Source organism: Cebus imitator, unplaced genomic scaffold (assembly GCF_001604975.1).
Source record: "Cebus imitator isolate Cc_AM_T3 unplaced genomic scaffold, Cebus_imitator-1.0 Scaffold2, whole genome shotgun sequence".
NCBI classification, from domain to species: Eukaryota; Metazoa; Chordata; class Mammalia; order Primates; family Cebidae; genus Cebus; species Cebus imitator.
In genome coordinates, this window is record NW_016107317.1 from 2,683,511 (window position 1) to 2,699,489 (window position 15,979).

The 15,979-nt window shown below is 37.8% G+C and overlaps 1 protein-coding gene across 2 annotated transcripts in view; it reads right to left on the reverse strand.

The window, feature by feature from the left end:
- The window catches only part of GUCY2C (guanylate cyclase 2C), an 82,834-nt gene that overhangs the window by 25,983 nt on the left and 40,872 nt on the right, over positions 1-15,979 (reverse strand). For both annotated transcript variants that reach the window (XM_017528346.2, XM_017528335.2), the window contains exons 13-18: positions 12,871-12,933; positions 11,901-11,972; positions 11,349-11,453; positions 4,900-4,986; positions 2,827-2,959; positions 642-779 (exon numbers count right to left, since the gene is read on the reverse strand). In XM_017528346.2, coding sequence (XP_017383835.1) covers positions 642-779; positions 2,827-2,959; positions 4,900-4,986; positions 11,349-11,453; positions 11,901-11,972; positions 12,871-12,933 — 598 coding nt within the window. The remainder of the gene's footprint in view (positions 1-641; positions 780-2,826; positions 2,960-4,899; positions 4,987-11,348; positions 11,454-11,900; positions 11,973-12,870; positions 12,934-15,979) is intronic.

The following is a 15,979-nucleotide window of genomic DNA, read 5'->3' on the forward strand; positions in this document are numbered from 1 at the left end:
AAAAAAAAAAAAAAAAAAAAAAAAAAAAAAAAAGAAAGAAAGAAAGAAAGAAAAGAAAAAAGGGAAAAAATGCCACTGACCTTGTAAAACTCAGCTCAGACACCACTGCCTTCAATAGGCTTCTGTCCATACTATGACTCCACCCTCTCTACATCCTGTAGTTACCCTATTCCCTACCAAACAGTTAGCAGTTAGCACATAATAAATGCTTAATAAATGAGGATTGAATGAATGGGATGATGCATTTTCCCCTGAGAGGACATGTGGCCGAAATCTATAGATCTACTCTTAGTAAGAACTAAAATATGTATGTCATCCTGTTAGAGTAATCTACTTTAGGTGTTAAGCAGGCACATTCTCTTATTGGAATCAGAAGGAAAGAAGAGAATTGTAAAGGCAGATTCTTAACAATAATACCAACAATAATGACACCTGGCAGTATATGTTGTCTTACGATTTTCAGTGCACTCTAATATTTAATCTTGCTAATACTCTTGTAAAATGTGTAATGCAGATGAGAAATCATTAATTTTGCAGATGAAGGAATTGTGATGTGGTCACAAACAGATTAGGGTCTCAGTAAGCCTAGAAAGCAGGTTGGCTTGCTCCCAGAGGAGGAACATGAAGGGATTCAGATGTACCATTTGGGTCCCGACAGCTCAAAGTGTAGAAGGTTTCTTTCCGCAGGATGATCTCCTGTGCGATGATTCCATAGCTGTATACGTCTCCTTTCTGAGAGACGTTTGCTTGGCGGAGGTGCTCTGGAGCTGTCCACAGGTCTGTAAATGCAGACATTGAGATTGCAAAGTTGAGGGGGGTGAGTGGCTCATAGGTCTCCAACCTGCTTTTGCTCTCTAATTCCCTGCACCATCCACTGTAAATATGGGTGATAGCTTATGAGTGGCCGTGAATTGATATGATTCCAAACTTTTGAAAAATTTATGCTAATACTGGTGATAAAAAGTAGAACACACACCTTTTAGACTAACTATGATATGTTAGGATTTGGGTGAGGTAATATGGCAATATGTTATTGAAATCTGCTAGGATCACTGTCTTGAAAACGCTCAAGGTTTACCTAGAATGGGGTCTTATTGTAGTAATTGCTCAGTAAATATATGTTGAATGAATACAGTATAATATGAGAGGTTAAGGAATTTAGTAGTTTATGGGACATATGAATAAACCTATGAAATCCTAATTACAAATTTATGTATATTAAATATATTTTATTTAAATTATTATGATTTATTATTTAATGTGTATATATATTTAAACACAAGTTTACCAAAAGAAGATAAAGACAGTACATTAAAACAAAGAGACTATCACTGATATTTTCTAGGCGTAACATACTGGCAGCCTCCAAGTCAGCTAGTGTCCACAGAGGTGTTTTCATTGGTTCCCACAGTATTCTCTAAAAAGTAATGAATGTAATTTACTCATAGTTTACTCGTGTCCCTGCCACTCCGTAGTGTTTACATCTAGTTCACTCACTTCACATTAGTGCAATACTATATTTAGCTCCTAGAGACACTCCAGTTTTGAATTCTTATAACACATCTTTAGTAATAACAGGGACATGCAATTAATTTTTCTTTAACATACTTCACAAATTTTTCAGGATCACCTAGCTCCTTACAAACGTTTGAGATTTATATTCACCAGTTTCAATGAAACATGTATAGATTCATATTTTTAGGTGCGATAATATGTTTATGATGATGTGCATTTTCCTTGTTTGGTTTTCTGTCCAAATCTACATCACCTTTTCGAATTTATGTCTTGTAAATTTTTGTGGCTTGTGATGCATAGTTGATTATAAAGGTTAAGGGCTGTAGAAAAGGTAAGTAAATCTATGCTAAAATTTCAGGTAACCAATGCCATAGGTAGGTAGCTACAAGTGAGTGCTGTTCAAGAGGATAGGATTTGACCTGCAATTTATCTGATTTGTGTCATGTTGGGTTACCTGATGACAATTTGTACTATTATGTCATGAACCATGCTTGGCACACAGATCTTCAATAAGAAATTATTGGATTGAGTCCAATATTATATTATGCTTGACATGTTGTGGATGTAGGGACAGAATTGCAATTTTTCTTTTTTTAAGGAAAGACAAAAGGATTGCCAAGTTGAATTAGAAGTAGAATTTAGTGTTTGAATTTAGGTAGTATTTTAAGGCAACATTAGTGCTAGGTATCTGAGTCTGTTTAACTGTGAGGCATAATAAAGAAAAGGGTAAGGGTAAATGTTCAACACGAAAAGCCCTTTATACTTCACAAATTCATTTTATCTTTTTTCACTCTCACCATAATCCTGAAAGAGATAAGTAAAAATATATTGTACTAGTTAGAGTTTTTTTTCTTAACATTTCTTAATACCACAGATAAATGAATGATGTCCCTAATGGGAAATGGGTCTTCTGGTTTCTACTCTACCTTCTTGGACAAATCTGAGTCTCAGTACTGTCCTCTATAAAGGAAAAAGTTTAAATCAGATGATGTCTAAGGTCTCTTCCTGCTCTAACCTTCTATATTTTTTTCACCTAGTTCTGTTCTCACCAGCCATTAAGTTATTCATGATTTCTCAGTTGTATCAAAGGACACATGGATGAAGGCAATCCACAGAGGACACTTGTTTAACTCGGGAAGTACTCATTGACTGACAAGTGTGAAGTTTTGGAGAACGAACCAGATGTTGCCTCTTGTGGCTTTAAGTACTTATCTTCTGATCAGTGATCACAATTTCCTGAGCATTCCACATGTGTTTGAAAAAAAAAAAAAAGCAGTTGGGAAATGAATGAACATTTCATTCATTACAGACCTTTTTTTGGAGGTAAAATGGAATTGCAGCCAAAATCGGTGATCTTCACCACCATTCTACTGTCCACTACGCAGTTGGTAGATTTCAGACGACCATGGACTTCTGTCTTACTGGAGTGCAGATATGACATTCCCTGTAATTTTTCAGATGATAGAAAAATAGAAATGTGACACATTTCAGCTGCTTGATTATTTTAGAGAAAAAAGTGACATTTGGAAATCATTTTAGCAGTCACACCATCAGATTTTAACTTTAGTCTCATTATTTTTATTTGAACAGCATTACTGAAGTCCTAATATTTGCCTATATATTATATCTAGTTTCAAAGTCTATTTGAATGACAGAGTAAAAGAGAATTGTCTAAAATCTCTGGTTAAGTAGTTGTATATACTGTGAGACAAAGAGGTGTGTGTGTGTGTGTGTGTGTGTGTGTGTGTGTGTGTTTCTGCTTACCACTTATTTGGACTGTGACCCTGGGTAGGTCTCTGGTCCTCTGTTACATCAATTTAAAATAAAAATATAAATAACAGTGCCTTGCCTTTCTGAAGGTGTGGGGGTGTCAGGCTAGATTATTTCCTAAAATGAAATTGGTTTCATGCTATTTTCAAACAATGTTTTATTCATCTGTTTCAAAAGGGAAAGCCTGGCCTGGCTTGGTGGCTCATGCCTATAATCCCAGCCCTTTGGGAGGCCAAGGTGGGCAAATTACCTAAGGCCAGGAGTTCGAGACCACCCTGGCCAACATGGTGAAACCCTGTCTCTACTAAAATTACGTGGTGGCAGGTGCCTGTAATCCCAGCTATTTGGGAGGCAGAGGCAGGATAATCGCTTGAACACAGGAGGTGGAGGTTGCAGTGAGCTGAGATCATTACACTGTACCCCAGCCTGGGAGACTCCATGTCAAAAATAATAATAATAAAAAATAAAAAAAGAGGAAGCCCGTTTTTGGCTGGTGTGCTTCTCTCTGGTGGTTAGAGGGTGTCTCAGCCGAAGCTGGTTTTCAGCCTGGATCACAGGAGTGAAATGTGTGTGGCAAATCAATTTTCGTAACACTTCTTTCAAACTGATTCTGATTCCATATAACTTTCAGGTGAGTTAAGACTGTATCGAGGCGCTCCCTCTCACAACCAACTTGTGTTCATTCTTGAATGAGGCCCTGGTTACTGGTGTCCACTTTGATTTTCCTATCACGTCTGAAAATATACATGTCCACATTTACTATTGATTCCTGCAAGATGGTTGCCTATACTTAATATTTTCTCTCATGAAGTTGAGGATTCAGTTGTCTTTCTTTCTTTTTTTTCTTTTTTGAGATGGAGTCTCACTCTGCCACCCAGGCCGGAGTGCAGTGGCATGGTCTCAGCTCATTGCGACCACCGTCTCCTGGGTTCAAGCAATTCCCAGGAGATGGGAATTCCCCTCCCTTCCCTTTCTTTCTTTTTCTATATTGACAGTCTCCTCTGTTGCCCAGCTGGAGTGCAATGGCACAATCTCGGCTCATTGCAACCACTGCCTCCCAGGTTCAAGCAATTCTCCTGCTTCAGTCTCCTGAGTAGCTGGAACCACAGGTGCCCGCCTCAGCCTCCTAAGTAGCTGGAACCACAGGTGCCCACCACCACACCTGGCTAATTTTTGTAATTTTAGTAGAGATGGGGTTTTGCCATTTTGGCCAGGCTGGTCTCAAACTCCTGACCTCAGGTGATCCTCCCGCCTCAGCCTCCCAAAGTGCTGGGATTATAGGCATGAGCCACCACGCCCGACCCAGTTGTCTTTCTTGTAGTTTTATATGATTTTAATTTCTGGAAAATCTATGAAACTACATGCCCCACACCCAGACTACAAAGAATATAATAAAAAAAATAATAACTGATATATATTGAACTTTTACTTGTACCATTACTTGTACATTATTTCACAAAATCCTCACAACCAAAAATCTTACAACCCTAACGTAGCTATTAGTATCATTTTACAGATGAAAAAAACCAGTGCACAGAAGGTTGAATAACTTATTCCATCTGTTTTCTTATAATTAATTGTCACATATTCTGTGTGTGTATACGTTTCCCTTACCTTAGCAATGTCATACAAGACAGAGATCTTAAACTCCCAATCCATGAATGTACCATCAGGGTAGGAAATTGTGTCATTTAAAACTTCCTGAATAGGAAAAAATAAAAAGAAGAAAAGTTGTTGCAAGAAAGGATATTGTGGAGAGACTATTATAAACCAAATAATTATCTTCTAATTATGAGACCTTAGGATCAGGAACAAATTGGAATTCCATTGTCTGGGTTTTCGTGAACCTATTTTTGTTTTATTTTCTGCATAAGAAGCATTGGGTGGTTTTTGCCACCAGGATATGAGCAGGAGATACCCATAGCATCCCAAATTTCAGTTCTTCCATCAGACAGGTGTAGAGGAATAAGCAGCAGGCGGGAAGACTGCTTAACAAGCGGCTGCCCTGTGTGTTCTGTCTCGTTTAAATTGGACCCATGTTTTAAAACAGGCAATTACTATAAGAAAATTCTTCATTAGGCTTGTGTTTTTACTCACATAATCAGTTATATCAATTAGATTAATTGCTCTTGGTTTTTTGTTTTGTTTTGTTTTTGAGTTTACTAAGTCCTCTGTCAATAAGAGACATCTTGCATTTTTTGTGAATTGTATGACCTGGAATAATTTCCTTCCTTCCTTCTTTCCTTCCCTCCTTCCCTCCCTGCTTCCTTCCTTCTTTCCCTCCCTCCCTCCCTCCTTCCTTCCTGCTTTGCCTCCCTCCCTCCTTTCTTTCTCTTTCCTTCTTTCCTCCCCCCCTTCTTTCTTTCTCTTTTTCTTTTCTTTCCCTCCTTCTTTCTCTCTTTTTGTTTCTTTCTTTCTTTTTCTCCCCTCTCCTTCCCTCTCCTCCCCTCCCTTCCCCTCCCTTCCTCTCCCTTCCCTTTCTTTCTTTTTCTATATTGACAGTCTCCTCTGTTGCCCAGCTGGAGTGCAATGGCGCAATCTCGGCTCATTGCAACCACTGCCTCCCAGGTTCAAGCAATTCTCCTGCTTCAGCCTCCTGAGTAACTTGAATTACAGGCACCTGCCGCAATGCCCAGCTAATTTTTGTATTTTTAATAGAGACGGAGTCTGACCATATTGGCCAGGCTGATCTCAAACTCCTGGCCTCAAGCTATCTGCCTGCCTCAGCCTCCCGTAGTGCTGGGTTTGCAGACAAGAACCATTGCACCTGGCCTATACCTGGAATTTTCAAGTCACTAGTTTAATATGATGATGGTTCTACCAAGTTGCAGGATTTTAATTAAGCTAATACATAACTGTTCTTCACAGAACTCTAAATAGGACTCTAACTGATAAAAATAGTTTCTTATTTTAGGAAAAATCCTTATTTGATTTTTAGTTTTAACTCAGGCACTGTACCAAGAATTTCCAAGGAAGGGTCTAAAGTCCTTAATCATTTCAGATAAGGCTGGCTGGGCTATGGATATCCGGCTAAGTTGACAGAGGGGAGTTATGGGCAGACAGACTAATTCTTTTCTATGCTTTCTCTCCACTTAGCTCACCAATCACCCATCCTACCCTTTTCTCATCTGCCAAATTGTAAAAAGTATATTATTCTGTTTTGATACTAAAAGGAATAGATGTTTACTATAGAAAATGTGAAAAAAAATTATACAATATAAAAAAGAATGTAAAATTATTGCTAATTGCACTATCTAATTTACTCTCATTTTGATATTTTCTTCCAGTCTTCTTTAATGTAGATATGGAAAATATATGTAATAAATTTTATAAAATTGAGATCATAATGTATATGCAGACTTATATGTTATTTTATGAGCAATTTTAATAGGTGACCTGCATATTTATTTTTAAAAATTATTGAGTGTTCTCTCTAGACCAGAGACTGTGTTGGTGCTGGGATTATAATGGGACCTGTTATAGGGTGCACAGTCTGTGAAGGAAACTGACATTCATAAAATAATCAGACCAATAAACATACAATTATAACTGTGGTAAGTACTATGAAAAATTGCCTAAAATCTGGGGATTTGATCCCTAAAATCTGGGGTTTGTTATGAAGGTTAAAGATGGCTTCCTTCAGGAAATGGCTGTTGAGCTGAGATCAAATGAAGTAGGGAGGCAAGAATTTTGGGGAGAGGGAACAGCATGGGAAAAGAACATTTTGCGGAAGAGAGAATGAAAAGTTTGCAGGCCTGATTATCTCAGCACCATTTTTTAAAGTACACTTCTTTAGTTACATTTGTCATAAACTTAATCCTATTCTTGGCCCATATATTTTTCTTCCATAAATCACCTGCTTCTTCATGAGCTGTCACCACACTGCTTGATTATAGTAACTTTCTGGCAAGTGGCCTCTCAATTTTTTCTTTTCAAAATTGTTTTGGTTATTATTGTTTGTATAGATGTGTGTGTGTGGGTGTGGGGGGGGGTGGGTATATATATATATGTATACACACACACATATATATATTTCTGATGAGCTCTGTTAAGAAAAGTCTTTGCCTTTGATTTCAAGTTTCTTGTTTTCAGAAAAATTTATATATTTTCAGATTGAATTAGTTGGTATGCAGTGTTGGTAAACTGGCTCTCTATTAGTAACAGCCCTGATATATAATGTGCTTACTGACTACGTTCAGCTTCCAAAAGTTTAACGCTGACTGGCTGGCAAATTCTTGAATAACTTAACAATCAGCTCTGACCTAGTACCAGCCAGTTCTAGCATATCATTGATTCCTATTTAGGAACTTGACTAAGTTCTGTTAAGATGTATTTAATGCCTTAGAAAACTTTTAGTGTTCTTAACTGATCTTTGCATTCATGTTGAGTATTTTCAAATAAATACTTTTGTTGAAAATATTACATAGGATTTTTTGAATTGTATTTTCTGACTGATTTGGCTAATGCATATGATATATACATTATATACATTATGTAAATTATTTTCTATATACTTATTTTGTTTCTAGTCATCATACAAATTTCTTACAATTTTTAGTATTTGAGGCTTTTGCATTTTCTAGGTAAATAATCATATCACCTTTATTATGTATTTTAATTAATTAATTTGTTTTTTGAGTCGGAGTCTCACACTGTCACTGGGGCTGAAGTGCAATGATGGGATCTCAGCTCACTGTAACCTCCACCTCCTGGGTTCAACTAATTCTCCCACTTCAGCCTCCCAAGTAGCTGGGATTACAGGTGCTCACCACCACACCCGGCTAATTTTTTGTATTTTTGGTAGAGATGAGGTTTTGCTATGTTGGTCCAACTGGTCTCAAACTCCTGACCTTGTGATCTGCCTGCCTTGGTCTCCCAAAGCACTGGGATTACAGGCATGAGCCACTGCACCCAGTCTCAACTTTAAATTAAAACAAACACACAAACAAACAAAAAAACAATTGCTTTTGTGAAAGTTGTCAAAATCAGAATAGAGTCACAAATGTTGAAAAAAATCCTGAAAAATACAGCTAGAAAAGGCCATGAAAAAGAGGGTTGTCATGCTTGTATGCTTCACAAAAAAGCTATCACAAAAGACTCTACAGAAACCTCAACCTTGCACAAAGGCTATCACAACCTTACACAGAAAACACTTATACAAAGACATCCGCCCAACAACTGCCTGTCCAACCTCTGACTGGCATCATCCTTGCTACTGATCTTGGTAACAAAACAATGATGTAATCCTCTTTTTTTTCCCTTTAAAATCCTTTGTCTTCCTTTACCTCTCTGAATACACATATAATTTACGATGGCACAGGCATTCCCATTACAATGTTCTTTTCCAAAATATCTTTCTTTTAGAGAGCCTCTCTCTGTTACTTATGTCAACACCCTCCAATGACTGTATATCTTATTTCTGTTTCATGCATTAGTGCTTTGGTTAGAACTTTCAGAAGTTAACAAACAGTAGTGCAGCGGTGGGGATAGGGAGTCTTGCATTAATAGAAATGAAGTTAGTTGTTATTTTATGACAGACAGCCTTCGCAATGTTAAGGAGGTATTGTTTAATTTTTAACTCTGTAAGAGTTGTGATTATGGGGGAGCCTAGGAATGTTTCTGAAATGAGATCTGAGAATTCTCTGACATATCACCATTTAACCACTGTTTTCCTTGTTGAGAATAGGTAGCAAATATTAAAGCTGGTATCCTCTTCTCTGAGCTATGGTTTCACAGCTTCATTTCATGGAAGTCTTACTTTAATGTCATCTTGCCAGAGAAATCTTCCATGGCTATCATATCTTAAGTAGCATAACTCAGGTATGTTTGAAAGGGGGTTATTATGAATAACAAAAGAGCTTTCCTCTCCCCCACCACCCAGTAAATAGTTTTAGGAATCAAGGATGAAGACAAAATATATTTTTACTATATCAAAATATTACATTAATAACAATAGAATAAAATATAATTCCCATACAAAGAACACCAAATTCAGCTTAATTCTTCTTAACGTTGAAGTTAGCAAAAGTAATTCTTATTATCTATATAAAAACTATTCTAAAGTTAAACAAAAACATGAACATACTCCAAGTTCATTTACCATTTAACAAAGTTCGCATAAGATTGATACTAAAATCTGATTAAAGGCTAACTATAGTTGTGAATATAGATGAAAAAATATAATAAAATACTAGAAATACTAAGCCAGTTGTGTATACAAAAAGCATAACACAAACAATTGAATATGGTTAATTCTATGAATGGAAAATATTATTATAATGCACTAAATCAAAAAGTCATAGGAGAAAAATCCATATGATCATTTTAATGGATGATAAAAGTGATCATATCAATTGACACTGATAAATAAAATAAATACACATTTCTAAGAATGATAATAACAACTATTTCAGGTCTTTCAAAATCAGAAATATTTTTCACATGAGGTCTAAACCATACTCTCATTTAATTTCAATGTGACAGAAATTTTAGAATACCAATTAATAGAGCCTGATCAAAGGGTTTCACATGGCTTATTATTCCTTGAAAGTGATTCAGAATTGGCCTGTTTAAATATTTACTTTCTTGAAACAGATTTCATGATTAAATTGCTTCTGAAACATTCCCTTTTTAAACACTAAATCCATTCGCAATAAAAACATCTTTTCACTGCATTTTTATTCCCAATTTTGTGTATTTGCATGTTTTTTTTTTTTTAAATCATTGCTAGAAGTGAAAGGCTTGTGTGTTTTAGTAATTTTGTTTTTTAAGTTGCAAGTGCATTTTAAAATTCTATCCTATTTTATTTGATTTATAATGATATTTAATAGTTTCCTTTCCTTATGTTATAGTTATTCTTCTAAATTTTGCATTGAATACTTAAATTGTTTATTATTTTTAAAGAACTTCTACCTTAGCACCGTTTTCCTCTTTGATCTTAATTTCCCATGGCCAGCTCCCTGCTCTGGATTTCTCTACCACATTCCACTCCACTGGTCCCTCACGGGCTTGCTTTCCTTTTTGTTATATAGCAAATGAATTCTTCTCAAAGTGTTAAATATAGTTGTTGGCTTAATATGTCACTTTTTCCTTGTACCACTATTGCATTTTCATAGAGATTAATCCAAAGAAATAGCTCTCAGACGTTAGAATAACAAGCATGAAATAATTTTTAAAAGAGATAGTAACATTTAGGGCTATGATTTTTTTTCTTTGAAGGAAGATTTGAGTTTATACCACATAATGTGAAAGCTAATATTCTCGCCTTTTTTCTTTCCCTTGAGACAGAGTCTCCCTGTGTTGCTGATGTTGGAGTGCAGTGGCGTGATCTGGGCTCACTGCAACTCCACCTTCCCAGTTCAAGTGATTCTCCTACCTCAGCCTCCTGAGTAGCTGGGATTACAGGTGCCTGCCACCACACCCAGCTAATTTTTGTATTTTTAGTAGAGATGGGGTTTCACGGTGTCAGCCAGGCTGGTTTTGAACTCCTGACCTCAAGTGATCTGCCTGTCTCGGCCTCCCAAAGTGCTGGGATTACAGGCATGAGCCAGCGTACCTGGCCATATTTTTGGTTTTTTTCTTAGTTCCTCTGTCTGCTTTGGACTTGCACAGTCCAAATATCTGACCTCGCTTGGCATCTCCTGGATGATCATCAGTCCAAGAGTGGAGTATAAATTTGGACCGTAGCAGAACCAAGAATGATGACCAAGTCTTCTAATATTTATTTGGTGCTATCATAATAATTATCCATATCTCTTTTAATACAAAAGCAAGTATTCATGTAAAACAATATGTATTTGGAGATAATCACTCACTTTTCCACTTCCATTCTCTGTTTACTCCTCTCCCAAAATCTATTATCGTTTTTCGGAATTTTTTTTTCGCTTGTTTATAAAAACATAATCTGACTGAAAAAATCTCGGGGATCTAGTTTGGAAAGCATGTGAGCCCACGAACTTTCCCTGATAACTTTCTAATATTATTTTGCTCGGTAAATATTTTAAAAGGCCTGCCTGAATATTTTTCATATAATTAGGAAATTGGAAATGACCATGGTTTCTTACCCGGAGGGATCCTCTCTCACAGTATTCGATCACCCCGAAGATCATGGTATCAAGCTTCACTGTACCGTAGAACTTGGTCAGGTTGTAATAGTCAATCTGAAGCAACTGGAAGAACATGTTTGTTTACAAAGCAGATTAGCCAGAATGGGGTGCCAATGTAAAAATTAATATGCCAATAAAACAAGTTTTGTTTCAGATCTTTGAGAAGACGTATTGCTCTTAATAAACTGAACATCAGTACCTTTGCTTATCACACATTGTATCAACCTCATTCAATAATCTTTCCTTTGTCAGTAAGAGGACTTGAATACAAACTTTACTTTCCAATAATATCAGGTCCACATTCTAGGAAAGACTAGTCGATTTCCAGAATGTTTTACACCAACAACCTCACTTTCCAATATCTCGCGGTAGAATTTTCAACAAGAAGTGCAGTCACCATTTCTTGGCCTGAGGGCTTCTCTGTCAGCCTCTTACTCCACTAGTGACCTCAGTGATTAGAAGAAATGGAGTGAAATTATATCTCAAGGATTTGAAGTAAGGGCTACATACCTTGTTCAATTCTATCTTCTGTTTTTCAGTGAAATTACCATCATTGTGCTTGAGATCTTTGAGAATCACTCGCTGCAAAAATCAATGAAATTTAGGAGACACTGTTGTAGTATAACTCTTTAAATGAATATTATAATAGTTTGCTTGTATGTCTCACTAGACTGTAAGCTTTTGAGAACAGTGACAGTATTTGATTGAATTTTTTTTTTTTTTTTTAAGACAGAGTCTTGCTTTGTTGCCTAGGCTGGAGTGCAATGGCACAACCTTGGCTCACTTCAACCTCCGCCTCCTGAGTTCAGATGGTTCTCATGCCTCAGCCTTCCCAGTAGCTGGACTACAGGCATGCACCACCGTGCCCGGATAATTTTTGTATTTTTAGTAGAAAAGGGGCTTTGCCATGTTGGCCAGGCTGGTCTCAAACTCCTGGCCTCAAATGATCCACCCTCCTCAGCCTTTTAAAGTCCTGGGATTATAGACATGAGTCACCATGCCTGGCCTTGATTGATGTTTATATCCCTGGTGCCTAGTACCTGGGATGTAAGTTCAGGCCTGAATGTTCCTTCAAGAATGATTAAATGGAAGGAAGGAAGGCAGAAGGGAGGGAGGGAAGAAGGAAGGATGGAAATAAGATGCAAAACTGTCATATGGGATTGTTGTATTTCTCAGTTATGAGCCAAAACACAATACTAGGGTTGCCCTGACTACTCTGAATGTCTTTTATATTTTCTTTTTCTTCCTACACTCCACCCTTCCCCAATATTCTGTTTGTCTTCCAATTTCCCCAGGATTGTGAGTTTTGTAACTCTTGAAGCATTGCCCTGCCCGTCCCTGTGAAGCCCTAAGAACAGCCCCTGGGAGCATCCTGGGCATTCCCACCATTGTGATACTGACATCAGGGGCCGAGGCAACGAGGGGTCAGAAGGCCCAAAGCATACCCCAATGGAGAGTTCAGAGAAGTGGGAGAGGTCACCTTTTTGTCGTATTTGCACTGTCGTAGTCTCTGGATTGTATCTCGTCTTTTGTCATCATCAATCTGGCAAAAGAAAAGGCTGATTATTCCAGAAGCTCCATATCTGCTCCTACCCACTGACTGTCAAAGGCTGAGAGGCTCTTCCAGGTGGCTGCATCTGTTTGCTCAGCAGCATGCTGGGCAGGCAGGCTTCCAGACAAGCTGCTGTAATTGACTTGTTCCCTCTCACTAATTGAACTCCAACATGTTTGCAGGTATCTATTGCTCTCACATTTAACTATGGGTTTCCTCCCTTCTTCCTGTGGCCCTACTCCAACCAGATATCTCCTTTGCTCCCCTCTCCCTAACCCCGTTTTAGTGGGAATTGTGTAGCTACAGACGGATGCTCATGGAAAAGGATGCTGTCCATTTGAGTTGCACACCCATGCCTAAAGGCCCAAGTAGCAATGCAAATGAGAAAACTGGGCCAAGTGTCTAAGAGAAGCAGTCTTATCAGCTCTGGGCTCAGCCCGAAGCTGCTAAATCATCTTATTTGTCAAAAGAAGCTGGTAATAAGAATTCTTATATGCTATCTCATGATATTTGTATGTTGGCAATTAATTTTTAAAATGTTAAATGTTGAACAACAACAACACACATATGCACATAGGCATGCATTTGCAACTGCAGACCAGATATGGCTCTCAGACTCCCAGGTAATGACTTCTGTTCTAAAGACAGAGGAAAGGTTGGGAACAATTGCATCTTTCAGTGTGATTCTCATAAAACTCTGAGATGTGTTATTATCTTTGGTAAAATTTACCTTACAAGGCCATTTTGAAATATGAGTGAAATGATTCTCTCAAGGTCCAAGCATGATGCCCACTGCAGACTGACAGTTATGGTCATTTCATTTTCTTCTCATTTAACAAATAAAGTATAGAAGGATTACAGGACATTAAATGTCACATACAAAGAGAATGGCAGAACCTGGGCTTGTCTTCCTGCCTAGCGCCCTTTTTACTATTTCAGACCTTGAGGAGATTATTTAAACTATTTGGACCTCAGTTCCTTCCCTCACAATTCCAACTCAGAAATAGTTTGGGGTTAAATGAGACAAGGTGTGTGAAATTCTCTTGCTACTAAAGGACTTCTCTTTTTACCCTCAAAAGAATGATCATCTTAATTATTTTTTTCTATGTTACTCTATCTCTTTGACTTTCCTGACTTCTTTTGTCTGGAACCTTTGGTCTGATATTCTGACACTTCCTGTTCTAGCAGTGGGATGTTCAACTCTCTATTATCTCTTCTCTTAGTCTTGCTTTCCTATTTCTGCATTCAGTGAGTATCCAAACTTGAACCACTACCGCTCTGGCTGTATGGTATTTTCCACCCTTGCTCACTTTGGGTGACCTTGGATTTCTCTATGTCTACCTGACTCATAGCACCCGAAGAACTCTCTGTACAGCCAATTTCTGATCCATCTGCTTCCCAGCCTGTCTAAAACTCAGATTAACAATGATAACATGATAAAAATCACTTCGGACTTCCCTCCTTTGAGTTTACTATCCCAAAGACCTATTTCCTTAGCCAGGTGACTCATTCATTCTGATGAAATAGTAAACATTCTGTACTCATAAAAATTTTGTATAGAAACTGACAAGAAATGGATGAATTATACTTCTAGAAATATTTATATTTTAAGAAAACACACAGAGACACATGTTTTGGCTTACTCCAAAAGAGAAAATATGAAATATGGGGTTTTGAGGCCGTGGGGAGATGCTTGAGGAGTGACACTAAGGCTCGATTTAGGCAGAGGTGGAGCATGTGGGAGCCCATCCGGTGCTGTACAGAGACAGAGGTGCACATGCTCTTTCTGAAAGTCCCCTCTCCTCTTCCTAGTGTTATTTCAAATAAGCAGGAGACCATTGGCAGGAGGCTGTCTTTGTATCACGAGTTACTATAAATTGCAACCTAACTTAGTATATAGGCAAACTGAAAACTAATTTAGGAGTCTATTTTTGTAACAAATGGCTGGGTTTCAGCCAATCACAGGCAGCTAACTGAACAGACCATGCCCAAATAAAGCAAATGCCCAGCTGTAACCAATCAAGTCATTTGTGTACTTTACTTTCTTGTACATCCTATGAAAGCTCACTGCCCATGCTGCAGAGTGGAGCTTTCTGAACCTCTTTTGGTTTTGAGTGCTACACGATTCATGAATCACATTTTGCTCAAATAAATTCTATTTCGTCTGCCAGAGTTTTTCTTTTAACACTAGGTACTTCTAGTTTGTCATTTAGGTCAATAAATTCTCTCTTTGGAAATTCAGTAGTCTTAAGGTCATTTACACCTGACTGCAAATTACTGTTAAATTGGTTCCGTCCTGACACTTGGCTGAGACAGATTGGTCTTTGTGAATATAATCTTTCTGTTGAGGTTCAGAATGCAGCAGGAAGGTCACATTGGGAGAATGTCATATTTCTGAAAGAAGGGAAGACTTCAGAATGCAGCAGGAAGGTCACATTGGAGCATGTCATATTTCTGAAAGAAGGGAAGACTTCAGAATGCAGCAGGAAGGTCACATTGGAGCCTGTTATATTTCTGAAAGAAGGAAAGACTTTGTCCACCGATAGCCATGAGGAGATCTGAGCCACTAGAGGGCAGCACGCAGGACTTGGAGAGGAGCATCAAGAGCTGGTAGAGAGGCTCCAGAGACAACCTTAAACCAAGTGCAACTTTATTGCTGCTGATTTTAAGTAAGGAAGCATCTCAAATCACATTACACTATCAGTTTGTCCCTACTCTGAAGGAGTCCACAAATTCCCATCTGTGGAGGTCTTGGATCTCCATATCCTCTTAATATGAGTTGGTATACAAACTAGGATAATTATATGGTGTATGGCAGGTGTTACAATCTTTCTAGTTAGACAGATTGGGTTTAACTTGTAGCTGTGTTCCAGGAATTCCAGCCCTGCTACTTCACAGTGCTTAGGAGAAGATGAAACAGGTTAATGCATCTGGTGCGTTGTAAGTGCTCAGTAAGTGTTAGCTATTGTCACTTATAGTAGTCTTACTCATTAGGTATATGTGACCCTGCACTGTTTTTTCTTTCTTTTTTTTTTTT